This window comes from Dunckerocampus dactyliophorus, chromosome 14 (genome assembly GCF_027744805.1).
Source record: "Dunckerocampus dactyliophorus isolate RoL2022-P2 chromosome 14, RoL_Ddac_1.1, whole genome shotgun sequence".
NCBI lineage: Eukaryota > Metazoa > Chordata > Actinopteri > Syngnathiformes > Syngnathidae > Dunckerocampus > Dunckerocampus dactyliophorus.
The window spans coordinates 16,685,556-16,697,662 of NC_072832.1; the positions used below are offsets into that span (position 1 = coordinate 16,685,556).

The window sequence follows — 12,107 nt, forward strand, 5'->3', positions numbered from 1 at the left end:
CTGTAAAAAAAAAAAAAGATTCATTGTGCTCTTTTGGGGTTTCAATAAATCTTTAATAACTTCAAAAGTATAGCAGCACAATCAATGATTTTAACGGAACAAATGCAGGACTGACGATTGAGACTATTTTGGTTTCATTCGGAGCTAATGGGGGATTGAGGTGAACTCGGATTAACCTAAAAAAAAATATATAAAAAACTAAAACAGCATAAAAGACCATTTAACAGCACTAACCAGCACAGATGATCTTATCAGAGTTTTCAGTGGGTTTGGGTGCAAACGTCACGTGTGTTAAACACGTTCTCAGCTATGACTCAGAGGAGTCGGGAGGGGGAAATACAGGCTGCAGCTGACCAAAGACACAAATGCAATTGTTATTGTTACTGTTTATACTTACTATACTAGTGCCATCCCATAACGTCATAAAAATTATATCTTATCTATATATTATTTATTTAGGGGACCAAAATATTAGTCAAAAATACTGTCAAATACAATTTATTTCAACCGTACCAATATAACTTGCTTTCAACAAAGCATTTATCTGCTACTCATTACCCGTGATCGACACTAAGCCACAATCCATAATTTGTGAGGGGTGTTTGTATAAGGCAGTACAGAGGACTCACTTTGGTGACTCATCATTCCACAAATGGTGCAAGGCTAACCATAAAACAAATTAATTTGACACTTTTTAAGCAATAGCTCGGTGTCTTGTTGCACTTAAGGCAGTTTTTGTCTGTGCTATTACAGATTGTGGCTTTGGTAATTCTGCAAAGAACATTCAAACAAATTACGACTCTTGATTCCTTATTAGCACCAAGTGCTGATTGTCTCACATCTCAGGTCCATTTGTCATTACACATTCATAAATATAGTAAAATACTATATAGTGAAATATAAATACTGGTATAATGCTTTGAAATTACAAGTTAACCAATGTGTATACAAACACTCAAAACACATCAATCAAAGCTGGTGTAACAAGTATTCCAAAAATGATGTTGATCATTCAGTGTGATACATTTCCATGATGACAAAATTATTTCTGTACCAAAAAGCAGCATCCTAAGTAATTGTGTTTTGGCACAAAAAAAACTCCTAACATGATAATAAAGGGGAAATGCTTTTGTGTTGACAGTGTTTTGCAGTGGGTTCTGCCTTAAAGCCCCAAATGTTTGCACTCATTCTACTTGTGTGTAGAAAGAGATATGCAGACTGGATTAAGGAAAGCTCCATACAATATTGAATCAAGACAAAAGGCAACTACACATAACATTTGTTAAGAAAATACTTGCTTTCTTTGATAAAGGCCTCTTAATCAAACTTGAATTTGACTACAACTTAATGTCAACATCTTACTCATGACAGCTGTCTTTTTATGAAGACACTGGCACAACACTGAAGGCAACAACGTCGTCTTGAGAAACGTAACAGCACAGGGCTCCCATCAATTACAGGTGGTCCTCGGTTTACCAAGTTCCGTGTTACGACCTTTCGTCGTTACGAACCCATTCCCATAAATTATTTTTGTTTTTTTTAATTAATTTTTATCCACAAACACGAGGCTTGCTCGAGAATTACAGTGTGAGTGGTGGAAAGATATGTGCCACACAAGGCAAGAAAGCAGTGTGTGCCTCGAGCATGTGGCAAAAATGACAAGTGTCAAGACTTTTGCCGGCTCAGCTACACTGAGGAAGGATAACCGCTTATTAGTTAACTTTTTGCACTCTTATTATGTATCCTTTGTGACAGTGTGCCAAAGAAAAGGAAAGCCATCACCATGGAAGTGAAAATGAACCTCATAAATAGTTCTGACAGAGAGTAACGCTCACCAATACTGACCACTGTTTGTCTTCATTAAGCATTGGCACTGTTACAAGGAGCTCTGGGAAGAGAAGAGGTTATCCTTCCAGACTAGCCTGGGACAATGATTTAAGAAGGTAGAACAACCACAGGAATAATAGTAAGAAGTTGTTCTCTTTTTATACTGGTAATTCTTGTATTTAATCTTTGATTTCTATATTTTATATTTCCTTCATGTGTTCTGTATACAGTGCGAGTGACTTAGGAGTTAATTTAGGTAAAAATTACAACTTACACTAAAAATCGACTTAAATCACAATCTAAGAATGGAACTCATTTATAACCTGAGGACCACCAGTATGTGTTGAATGGCAAGAAATACCAACACAGTTAATGAATGCATGCAACTTTCACAAATACTGTGCAGAGCGTGATAAACACCACCAATTTCTTGTTAGGATATCTCCTTTGCTATCTCAGCATTCTCCTTTGTGATCATGCTGGGCTCTCTTTTCTGTGTCACGTTGTCACCCTCCATCGAGGCCTGGCTAGCAGGCCTAGTTGACGGTTCCTCCAGTTGCTCCAGTTCTTCCAGTATGGTCTGAACCCGACGAACCCCATCTCGTCTTGCCTGCCGCACATCCACGCGACCCTCTGGATCAACTGAGTCTAACGCCAAGAGCTCTTTTGTCAGCAGTTCCTCCAGTAACAAGTATTTCTTATCATTCTTTTTTCCTTCAAAGCATTTCACCTCCTGCTCCAGTTTAGCAACCCGTTCGACTATCTTCTGTACCTTGGCCAAGCCTGGGTGAACAGGACACTGGGGTGGTTGCTCTGCCTCTACCTTTACCTTTACAGGCGGGACTTCTGTAGCGACAGCAGCTGTTTCGTGAGCTTCTGGTTTTGGTGGTATTTGAACTGGGATGTCTGCAGTGTTTTGCTCTGCTTGATGAGGCTGTGGGAACTGTTGTGATAACTGCTCGGCCTGATGAGGCTGTAGAGATGCCTGAGGGGGTGCCTGCTGGAACTGCTGTGGTTGCTGAGGCGGAGGCTGTTGGAAGTGTTGGTGTTGCTGAGGTGTAGGCTGTTGAAAAGGAGGATTCTGGCCGTCAGCGTCTGTGTACAAAGGCTGAGAGACCTGAGCGTTCTCTGTTTTCTGCTGGGGGCTTATTTGTTCCTGCTCCAATCTCTGAGGGGGCTCTCTCATGATGATATGCTGTGGATTCAGAGATTAAATAATTATCAAGACAAAAAGTTTAACATATGTCAATGTTAATTTTGATTCCTACTTCAACTTGTCAGTCAACATCTCAAGTGAAGACACTCTTAAGCATAATTACCTGTGGTCTTTCACCCAACACCTGTGTTACAATAGGTGACTGGCTTCTTCTATTATGTGGCAGGTGAATAGCAGCAGCATCACGATGTTGGGGAAACAATATGGGAGAAGCCCTTTCTCGCGGAGGTTGCATTGCTGCAGAATAGCCAGGCCATTCTTCTTGCTGAAGGCGGTGGAAGGGCTGCTGATGCTCTGAGTAGGGGACACGTTGAGAGTGGATGGACTGATTTAACTGAGGCTGTGCTTGCATTTGACCTCCTCCACCTTCATGGATAACCGGTATGGGGATATAACCTGCTTGTAGACCAGTGCTACTGGGCCGTGGGGGTTGGTTATGTGGGCCGGTGTATACCTTGAAAACAATTCAGCAGGAAATAGTGAGAATTTCATGCTTGTACTGTACATTTTCATTGTAGATATACAGTAATCCCTCATTTATCGCAGTTAATTGGTTCCAGATCCGACCGTGATAAATGAATTTCCGCAAAGTAGGGTTTCTTATTTATATATGGAATATGTTTGTAGTTAGCAGCAGAGAAAACCTGTTTACTACCTTCTAGATATGATTTTTAACATTATTAGAGCCTTATAGTCACCTTTACACTCGTATTATCCAATATAGTAGACATAACAGGAAATAAGCCATTTAAGGCATAAATAAGTCTTGTGCTTGTGTGTGTTCACGTAAATGTGTTGCGGTGCTAGTGAAGCTGAGTGGGGGGAGGACAGGAAGTAACGTTGGGGGTTCAGAGTTAAGTTTTAGTTTGGTGTGGGATATGGGCGCAACAGTAGCTCATGCTTATTATTGTGTCTGTTGTGAGATCATTCAAACCTGCAATAAAAGCCTATTGTTCCAGCAATCAAGTCTGGCGCTTGTGTGTCTCACCAAACATTACAGTCCCATTACTGACAACGAGTGACCAGTGTGGAATACTACATATCATCACGTCTTTGAATGTGTCTTCTGAATGCCTTACAGTGTTTTAGTTAATTTAGTCGTTTTTATGCTTGAAAATGCTTAATTTAGGAAAAAATACATAAAATGTGCTTAAATATGCATAAGTTTGACTAATAGGCTGTATTCAACCACAAAACAGCATGATTTATTATACTTTGAAAACCGTGAGAGTAAAGCCGTAAAATTTAAAGCACAAAGTGGTGAGGGAATACTGTAAACTGTACAGTATGTTTTTTTCTTTATTAGAAACCAACCTCTGTAGTTTGTGAAACAGGCGAGCCGGCCTTTCCAGGCCCTGTGGCGCAGTTGTCACCAGGTCCATGTAAAGGTGATCTCGGCCTACAGTGAAGACCTGTTGTTGGAGAAGGAATCTGCCCCTCTGTTCTGATGTTCTGTGCTGTGGTTGGTTGGATATAGGAATAGCACGGGTACTGTTGCTGTTTGAGATCTGCACCCTCATGGAAGACTGGGATTGGGACATAACCCGGGCGAAGGATGGGGTGCTTCATCTCTTTCACAAAGCTCTTCTGTGTCTCCTGTGGGCTTTGATCCATGCAGGGTCCATTTGTTGACACTTCTCTGACCTGAATTAGTACAAGTAATAATTTAAATATCACATTTTAAAGATATTTCATTAAAAGTATGATATTAGATGATTACATTAATGCTGTTTTTATTAACAGTGTTTCCCATACATTCACAGCCCGTCACAGAAAAATTTTAACTGCCACAAAGAAATTTGGCGCTGCCTGTTCGCTCTCTCTCATAAAACGCATTATAATGGGACTGTCTGTCTAACTTAGTTTAACACACCTCATGTGCATCTGGTCTGCCAGAGAATAAGAAGCTGTAGCAGGAGGGATCAGTGTTACCAACTTAGCAATAGTTACTATATTTAGTGAATAATCGGACCACTTTTTTTTTTTCAAAGCCACTAATGACAAATCTAGCGAACAGACTTTTGGATATTAAAATGGAGAGGCTCTCAACAGGGTGAGCTGTTACATGGGATTTAACTGATTTAGAGTGCCGAAGGTGTCTTCAAGTTAAAGAACACGGCAGTTTGTCTTCTGTTTGGTGGGTTTATTAAGATGTGGCAGCGTCGGAAAAAGTTTTGTATAGGTTTCATTATCAATGAATCACAGACATAAACATGTCAAATTTGTGGCCTTTCAACAGAGATTGTGACATGAAAGCACGTATTGCTCTTCTCAACAAGCAGCGGGTGCGGCGGTGGGCTCCTCGCCCATTTCAAAGCACTCACAGGCGGCCCTGTCTTGTTAGTGGCATTGAAAAAAAACGAAAACAGACAAAATTTCATTTGTAGTTCAAAACACATTTGTTGCATTTTTTGTGTTTTACTCACTTTTTGTCCCCCACGTGTTTCCCATCACGTTCACCCGGCCATTACAATTACATGCAAATGCACCACAGCAAAGTATGCATACCAACACACAACTGCCACAAATAGATAGCAGTCCTGTGATAAATAACCATGTAATTAAGTTCTTCAGCAGATTTTGCTGATGGATGAGCTGAGGGAGTATTATGTTAAAATGGAGCTCATACATTATTCAATTTCCTACTCCTCCACATCGATATTTACATTTACAAACAGTCTAAATGAATGTGCGCTCCAAAATCAAAAGCTACAGACCATGCTGACACAAATGGAAAGGTGACAGGTTAAAAAAAAAAAAAAAAAACATTTCAACAGAGGGATGCAAAATCTATCACCCTCTTGAGTATTACATAAATGGAAAAAAATGCTAAAAAACGCTGGCTATTAATTTTTCCTGCACCATTGCTAATATCACATATAAACAATATACAAAACTTTTCTATTGTGATCATTTGTCTCCACTTTTAATACTTTTCCAACGGCAGGTGGATTACTCATGCTAAACATATTTATTGCAATAATTACAAGAAGTTTGAAGGCTTGGTCTTGCAACAAAAAAATACATGTAGTTGCAAAAATAAAAAGGGTATTTTGCATCGTTTCAAAGATGACTTGTGTCTAGACACCTGCCAGTGACAGCCACCTGCCAGAGGAGTAAGGTACAAGCAACAGGTTTAGTCATAGTTCACAGAGTTCTGCTTGTAGCCATTGACAACCAGCCCTGAAAAACGTCAGCACTGCTTTGAAATGAAGTGTGGCAGGCGGTTTGTTCATGTGTGCAAAACCAAAGTTATTCCATTTCCGGGAGTGACCCTTTTACCCTCTGGCCATTTCAGTATGGGACTGTTGCAGGCAGGGAAACAGCATTGCACCAATTTTATCCACTGACAGCTGCCTTCTTTCCAGAAGCTTCTGCCTTCCACAGCAATGTCTCACTGAGGATTAACAAGCGGCAGCGTGCAAGAACCTTTTCTGCCATTCAATGTATCAGTGAATATAATACACATGACATAACATATTGATATAGTCTACCCCCAAACCTGCCACCCCCCCCACCCGCCGGCCAAGTGGACCAGCCTCAAGCCTTGTATGGAAAAAGTTTAGTATGAGGAGGCGTTTGTCGCCATGAAAGAAGTGATATTAGAAGTGAACGGTGGTCTTTACATATACTGCAGGATGAGTCATGGGATAATGATGTTGTTAGATCAGTAGTCGTTGTAAAAAGCTGGTAGGGGGGGCAAACATGGCCTGTCGTCAACACGGCTCATGTCATACAGCGGTGCAGCTAACTGCGCAGCGCGGACCATTTAACAGGTCACAACAGCCGCTAGCATCACGCGACGTCTATTGTAACACACGCTCACACGGCCTTAGATACAACTTTAACGCGTAACCGTTACCTTTTTGGTGTCGTGTCTCGGGTCGTTCCAGGTCGTGGTGCGATTATTGTGATCCACGAAGAAGGGCCAGCCCGTCTGAGGGTCAATTTTGACTTCCCAGCCGAGGGGCAGGGGGTCGTTGTCGTTGTTCGCCATGCTCGGTGTCGGTGACTGCGTCTTCATGGCGTTCATGCCGCTGGCTGCCCGATACTGAGACATTTAATACTGGGGACGGACGCTTTAAAAGATTCCTTCAAGTGACGTGGAAAAGTGGGCTGGAAGTTTCTGGAAATAGCCGGGTTAATGTCGGGGGCGGACAGCGCTGGATACAGAGGCATGGCTTCGCTAACTCATGTCGCAGCACACCCCCAACACATAGACTCGTTTCATCATTTGCTGCTTTTATATTTGCGCCGAATGTGTTCCATTTTGCAAATCCCAATTTGGATTTACATGAACCCACAGCGGGGAGGAAAAGTTGTCTTTGCAGATCATACAAGGGAATCCCTACATTCTTCATAATAAACGCTCACCCACTCCTCAAACATATTAGGAAGACTCTGGTTGCAGTGGGCAGATCGATCCAAGTATCGATACAAGGATGGTACAGTATCAAGTCGATACTACTGTTATTTTCACAAATATCTGTGTGTTGTTCCTAGTGTTACATTGTTGTTATTTTTATATTGTTTACAAACTCCTTGAATAAGTCCGTTGACACAGGAGGGCCCTGGGGCATTGTTTTTCTCACACAATTGTATAAAAGGAATAAGAATAATGTACTTATTTTGTTGATATTGCTACATTGTCTTAAATTGTTGTAAATACATCTTGTTAAATTGTTCACAGATAAGTTTGTTGATCAAAATATTTTTGTTTGCTGAAAACATTTGTTCTCTGTTTAATTGATTAGAATCATGATCAACAAATTAAAAGCAAAATCAAAAAATTGTTCAGTGATCTGAAAAAATAAAATGTACCGGTATCAATGTATTCAGAAGACCCAATGCAAAACACCTCAAGGAGAGACCAACATTTCACCCTGATGTGGCATATGTGAGGCCCAGCTCAAAAAAAGCCACACGGGATCTTCCGCCCGTAGACCCGACATCTGTGAGGGCAAACATAAGGGTCCGGTGCAATATGCATTGGGTGGCAGTCGGGGGCGGGCGCCTGCCTGACCCCTGGTCTTTGGCGGCTAAATCTGGTTCTAGGGACATGGAACCTCACCTCTCTGGTGGGGAAGGAGCCTGAGCTGGTGCGAGAGGTGGAGATATTGGCAATTTTCTATTACTACAGAATGTTCACATAAAACCATTGATTGTCTTTTGTCTATTTTATTATCAAAGCTTCATTAAGGCACCAATCAAGCATAGAGAACATTCAATGTTACTGTCTGCTGTAGAGTGCCACGAGACAAAAAGGACACACAGGCTTTTGTCATCAGGACCTAAAAGCACATACACAAAGGCCTTTTCATGCAAAACAGACACTTCCTCTCCCCAGGTAAGGAACAATAAATCAGATGAACCGCCAGGCACCACTGGGATACCCCCGGTTGGCTGAGGTCACTGTGTGACCCTGTCTTCCTCATAGCAGAGACTTTGGAAGAAATATGTTAGGACTGTTTAGACTAAACTTGGGAGAAGAAAAGATTACTAAAATATTAACTTTGCTATCACAAAGGGTACGACCGTTCTTCAGCCACAGCTTCAGCTAATTCAGCTACAGGAGGTGCGCTGTGCTTTTCATTCTAGTTGCGGAACACTAAACCAGCTCTGTCCCCTTGCAAGGGTGCTGGAGAGTGCATGGAAATTTTCCCAACTGGTCCACATGTGCTTTGTGGACTTGTAAAAGACACTGGACTATGTACCTTGAAGTGCCTTGTGGGGGTTGCTCCGGGAGTACAGGGTTTGTGGCACGCTACTCTGTCCCATTCGGTCATTGTAAAACTGGAGCAGGAGCATGGCTTACATGGGCAGCAGTAAGTCGAGCCTGTTCCTGGTGAATGTTGGCCTCCACCAAAGCCCCACTTTGTCACCGATTCTGTTCATAATTTTTATGGACAGAATTTCTATTTGCAGCCAAGTCATTGGGGGGATGCAGAGCCTTAGAACCTGATCTCGGCTATTCGCAGATGATGTGGTCCTGATGGCTGTGACCTTCAGTGTTTACGGGGATGGTTTGCAGCTGAGTGTGAAGCTTCTGGGATGAGACTTAGCACTTCCAAATCTGAGGCCATGGTTCTCAGTCGAAAAAGGGTGGCTTGCACCCTTAGGGTTGGGAGTGAGGTCTTGCCTCAGGTGGAGGAGTTCAAGTATCTTGGGATCTTGTTCACGAGTGAGGGAATGCTGGCCATGAGATCGACAGGTGGATTGGCGCAGTTTCTGCAGTAATGGCATCTCTGTACCTAGACCGTTGTGAAGAGAGAGCTGAGCCAGAAGGCAAAGCTCTCAATTTACCGGTTGATCTACATTCACACCCTCACCTGTGGTCATGGGTTATGAGTCATTACCAAAAGAACGAGATTGCGTATGCAAGCAGCTGATATTAGTTTCCTCTCTATGGTGGCTGGATTCACCGTAAGAGATAAGGTGAGAAACTCGGTCATCTGGGAGGAGCTCAGAGTAGAGCTGCTGATCCTTCACATCCAGGAGCCAGTTGAAGTGTATCTATCTGGATGCTTCCCTGGTGAGGTCTTTATGCTATGAGCCAAGTTAGGATTTGAAATGTACTACTTTTTAAAATTTGCCAGACACATTAAGTGTATTTTTCCAAGGTACTGTATCGGTGTCACCAATATCAGCCTGAATTTTCACACTCTTATATTGTTGTTTTTATATATTAAATTGCTCACAAAAGTTTGTTGATTTTTTATTTGCTTAAAATATTTGCCATCCATCCATTTCCTATGCCCCTTACCCTCACTCGGGTCGCGGGTATGGAGCCTATCTCAGCAGACTTTGGGCGAGAGGCAGGGTACACCCTGGGCTGGTCGCCAGTCAGTCACAGGGCACATATAGACAAACAATCATTCACACTCACATTCATACCTATGGACAATTTAGAGTCACCAATTAACCTAACATGCATGTTTTTGGAATGTGGGAGGAAACCACAGTACCCAAAGAAAACCCACGCACGCACGGGGAGAACATACAAACTCCACACAGAGATGCCCAAGCGCAGATTCTAACCCAGGTCTTCCAGATCTCCTCACAGCGTGGCCAACATGCTAACGACTCGGCCACGGTGTGGCTAAAATATTTGCCTTTTGGCAAACTTACAAAATCATTCAATGAACTTGAAAAATTTCAAGTAAAAAGTATCAATATCAATAACAATATCGGCAATACCAGTGCTGTATTTACTTTGTATCGGCTCAATACCAAAATTTGCAGCTTCATCCACCCTTACTTGCTGTAAGTTTCTGTAAACTGTAGTGGTGTGAAGCAGTGTGGGCACAGTGACACCTCTGATGACACTCACTCCTTCATTGGATTTAATTCATTTCCAATAGAATATGAAAGTAGAACTGCCTGGATTTTATGGATAAACTCAAACAAAGCCCAGAAAACTCAGCTGTATGAATCCAGCAAAAGTTGTACAATGTGGCATGTTCTAGAAATATATGCCTCAAAAGTCAAAACAAGGCAAAACCTGGATTTCAAGCTATCATCCCGATAATGTCAAACTTCTGCTCACTGAACATCTAAAAGATAAATGCCATAAGTGTGTTTTGTGATACCATTGACGAGAAGCTGTTCTCAGTTGATCTGACGTGGTAAAGGTGAAATGAATAAATTAAAAAAAACAGAACAAAGACAAACAAATAAGAACAAATTCCATTAATAGATTTTTTAAAAATAAAACCCTAATAAGAAATCAAAGAGAGGTGCAGTCCCCAACTCCCTCTAACCAGAATAAAGGTACAGTGGTACCTTGGTTAACGTCTGCCTTGGTTAGCATGTTTTTAGGTTAACATCCAAAATGTTTGCTCAAGTTTTGCCTTGGTTTCCGTTCGCCCGCTTGTTTAGCGTCCAAAATACATTCTAGTTTTTTTACGCCTCCATTTTGGATCACGCGCACAAGATGAAATCTTGCGATACTTGCACGTGGTTGTGCAATGCACTGTGGGCCCCGGGCGCCAATTTAGGACAACAGCGTTTGTTTATATCAGAGTTGTAGAGAGGCACACGACGTAACAAACACATGGACCACATGAAAAAGAAAAGCGATGGACCGTACCGATAAAAGAGTACCAAATTTTGCAGCTTAAAGAGAAGACCGTTGTCATTTCAGAGGTATGTAAATGTGACAGGCGTGGCTTCGTCATGGGCTGTGGTGCACGCGCATACTGTACATGCATACACATCTACTCCATTTTCCACGTAACAGTCTATCAACCCAGTCATATTTTACGTCCATAACACTCATTTGTGGTTTCAACAACAAAACATAAGCTTACAGTAGCATATTCACGTTATACCAAGTCAAACATAGCACCAGATACCAGGCATCTTCGCCGGCGCACTTCCGGGACATCACTACCACCAGCGGTTGTTTTTTTTCCTTTACTATATTAAACAGCAATTCATTTGTCAGTGGCAATTATTTTTGCATCGTTTTCTGCATGTAAAACTATAATTATTATCTATAAAATGTGTTTTGTGTTAACATTTTTGGGTGTCTGGAACGGATTAATTGTATTTACATTATCTTCTATGGGAAAATTTGCTTTGGTTAGAGTCCGTTTTAGTTTGAGTCGGACCTTCTGGAACGGATTAATGGCGTTAACCAAGGCACCAGTGTACTGCAGTCCCTTTAGTGCAAAAGATAAAAACATACATAACAAAATAAAAGCAAAGAACAAGAAACAATGGCAGAAAAAGAGATAACCCAACAAAAAGTCCAAACTTTCTTTCTTCCAAATACTCCAAAAAATATTGCTATATTTGTTGGTATAATTAATTAAATGTTTATGCATTTTTTATTTGATGTTTACAATTAAGTTTTAAAACTAAAATCAATTCTTTTTTTAACTATCAGAATTTTTTGCAGTGACAACCTTTTAATTTTGCACTTTAAATATATATTTTTGAAGATTAATATAAGTGCATTTTCCTTCCTTCCTGAAAGTAAGTGACAGTTTTTATAGATGTTGAGCAAAGTATATAGATTAAGCCTCTTCTGCGACTGACTATAAATAATTTTGTATTGTAT

The 12,107-nt window shown here is 41.2% G+C and overlaps 1 protein-coding gene across 1 annotated transcript; it reads right to left on the reverse strand.

Annotated features, from left to right (window-relative positions):
- Window positions 1-482: 482 nt before the first annotated feature.
- On the reverse strand, window positions 483-7,444 carry bag3 (BCL2 associated athanogene 3). The gene is made up of 4 exons (XM_054798504.1): window positions 6,906-7,444; window positions 4,358-4,687; window positions 3,147-3,497; window positions 483-3,022 (listed from the first exon to the last, which is right to left on the reverse strand). Exons 1-4 carry the CDS (start codon window positions 7,101-7,103, stop codon window positions 2,261-2,263), a joined length of 1,641 nt encoding a protein of 546 aa, XP_054654479.1. The 5' UTR covers window positions 7,104-7,444; the 3' UTR covers window positions 483-2,260.
- Between the last annotated feature and the right edge of the window lie 4,663 nt (window positions 7,445-12,107).

Coding starts and splice junctions, on each gene's coding strand:
- bag3 (XM_054798504.1), bottom strand. CDS start 7,103: ATGTCTCAGTATCGGGCAGCCAGCGGCATGAACGCCATGAAGACGCAG. Junction 4,688..6,905: donor CGAGACACGACACCAAAAAG/GTAACGGTTACG, acceptor GTACTAATTCAG/GTCAGAGAAGTGTCAACAAA. Junction 3,023..3,146: donor TGTTGGGTGAAAGACCACAG/GTAATTATGCTT, acceptor CTGAATCCACAG/CATATCATCATGAGAGAGCC.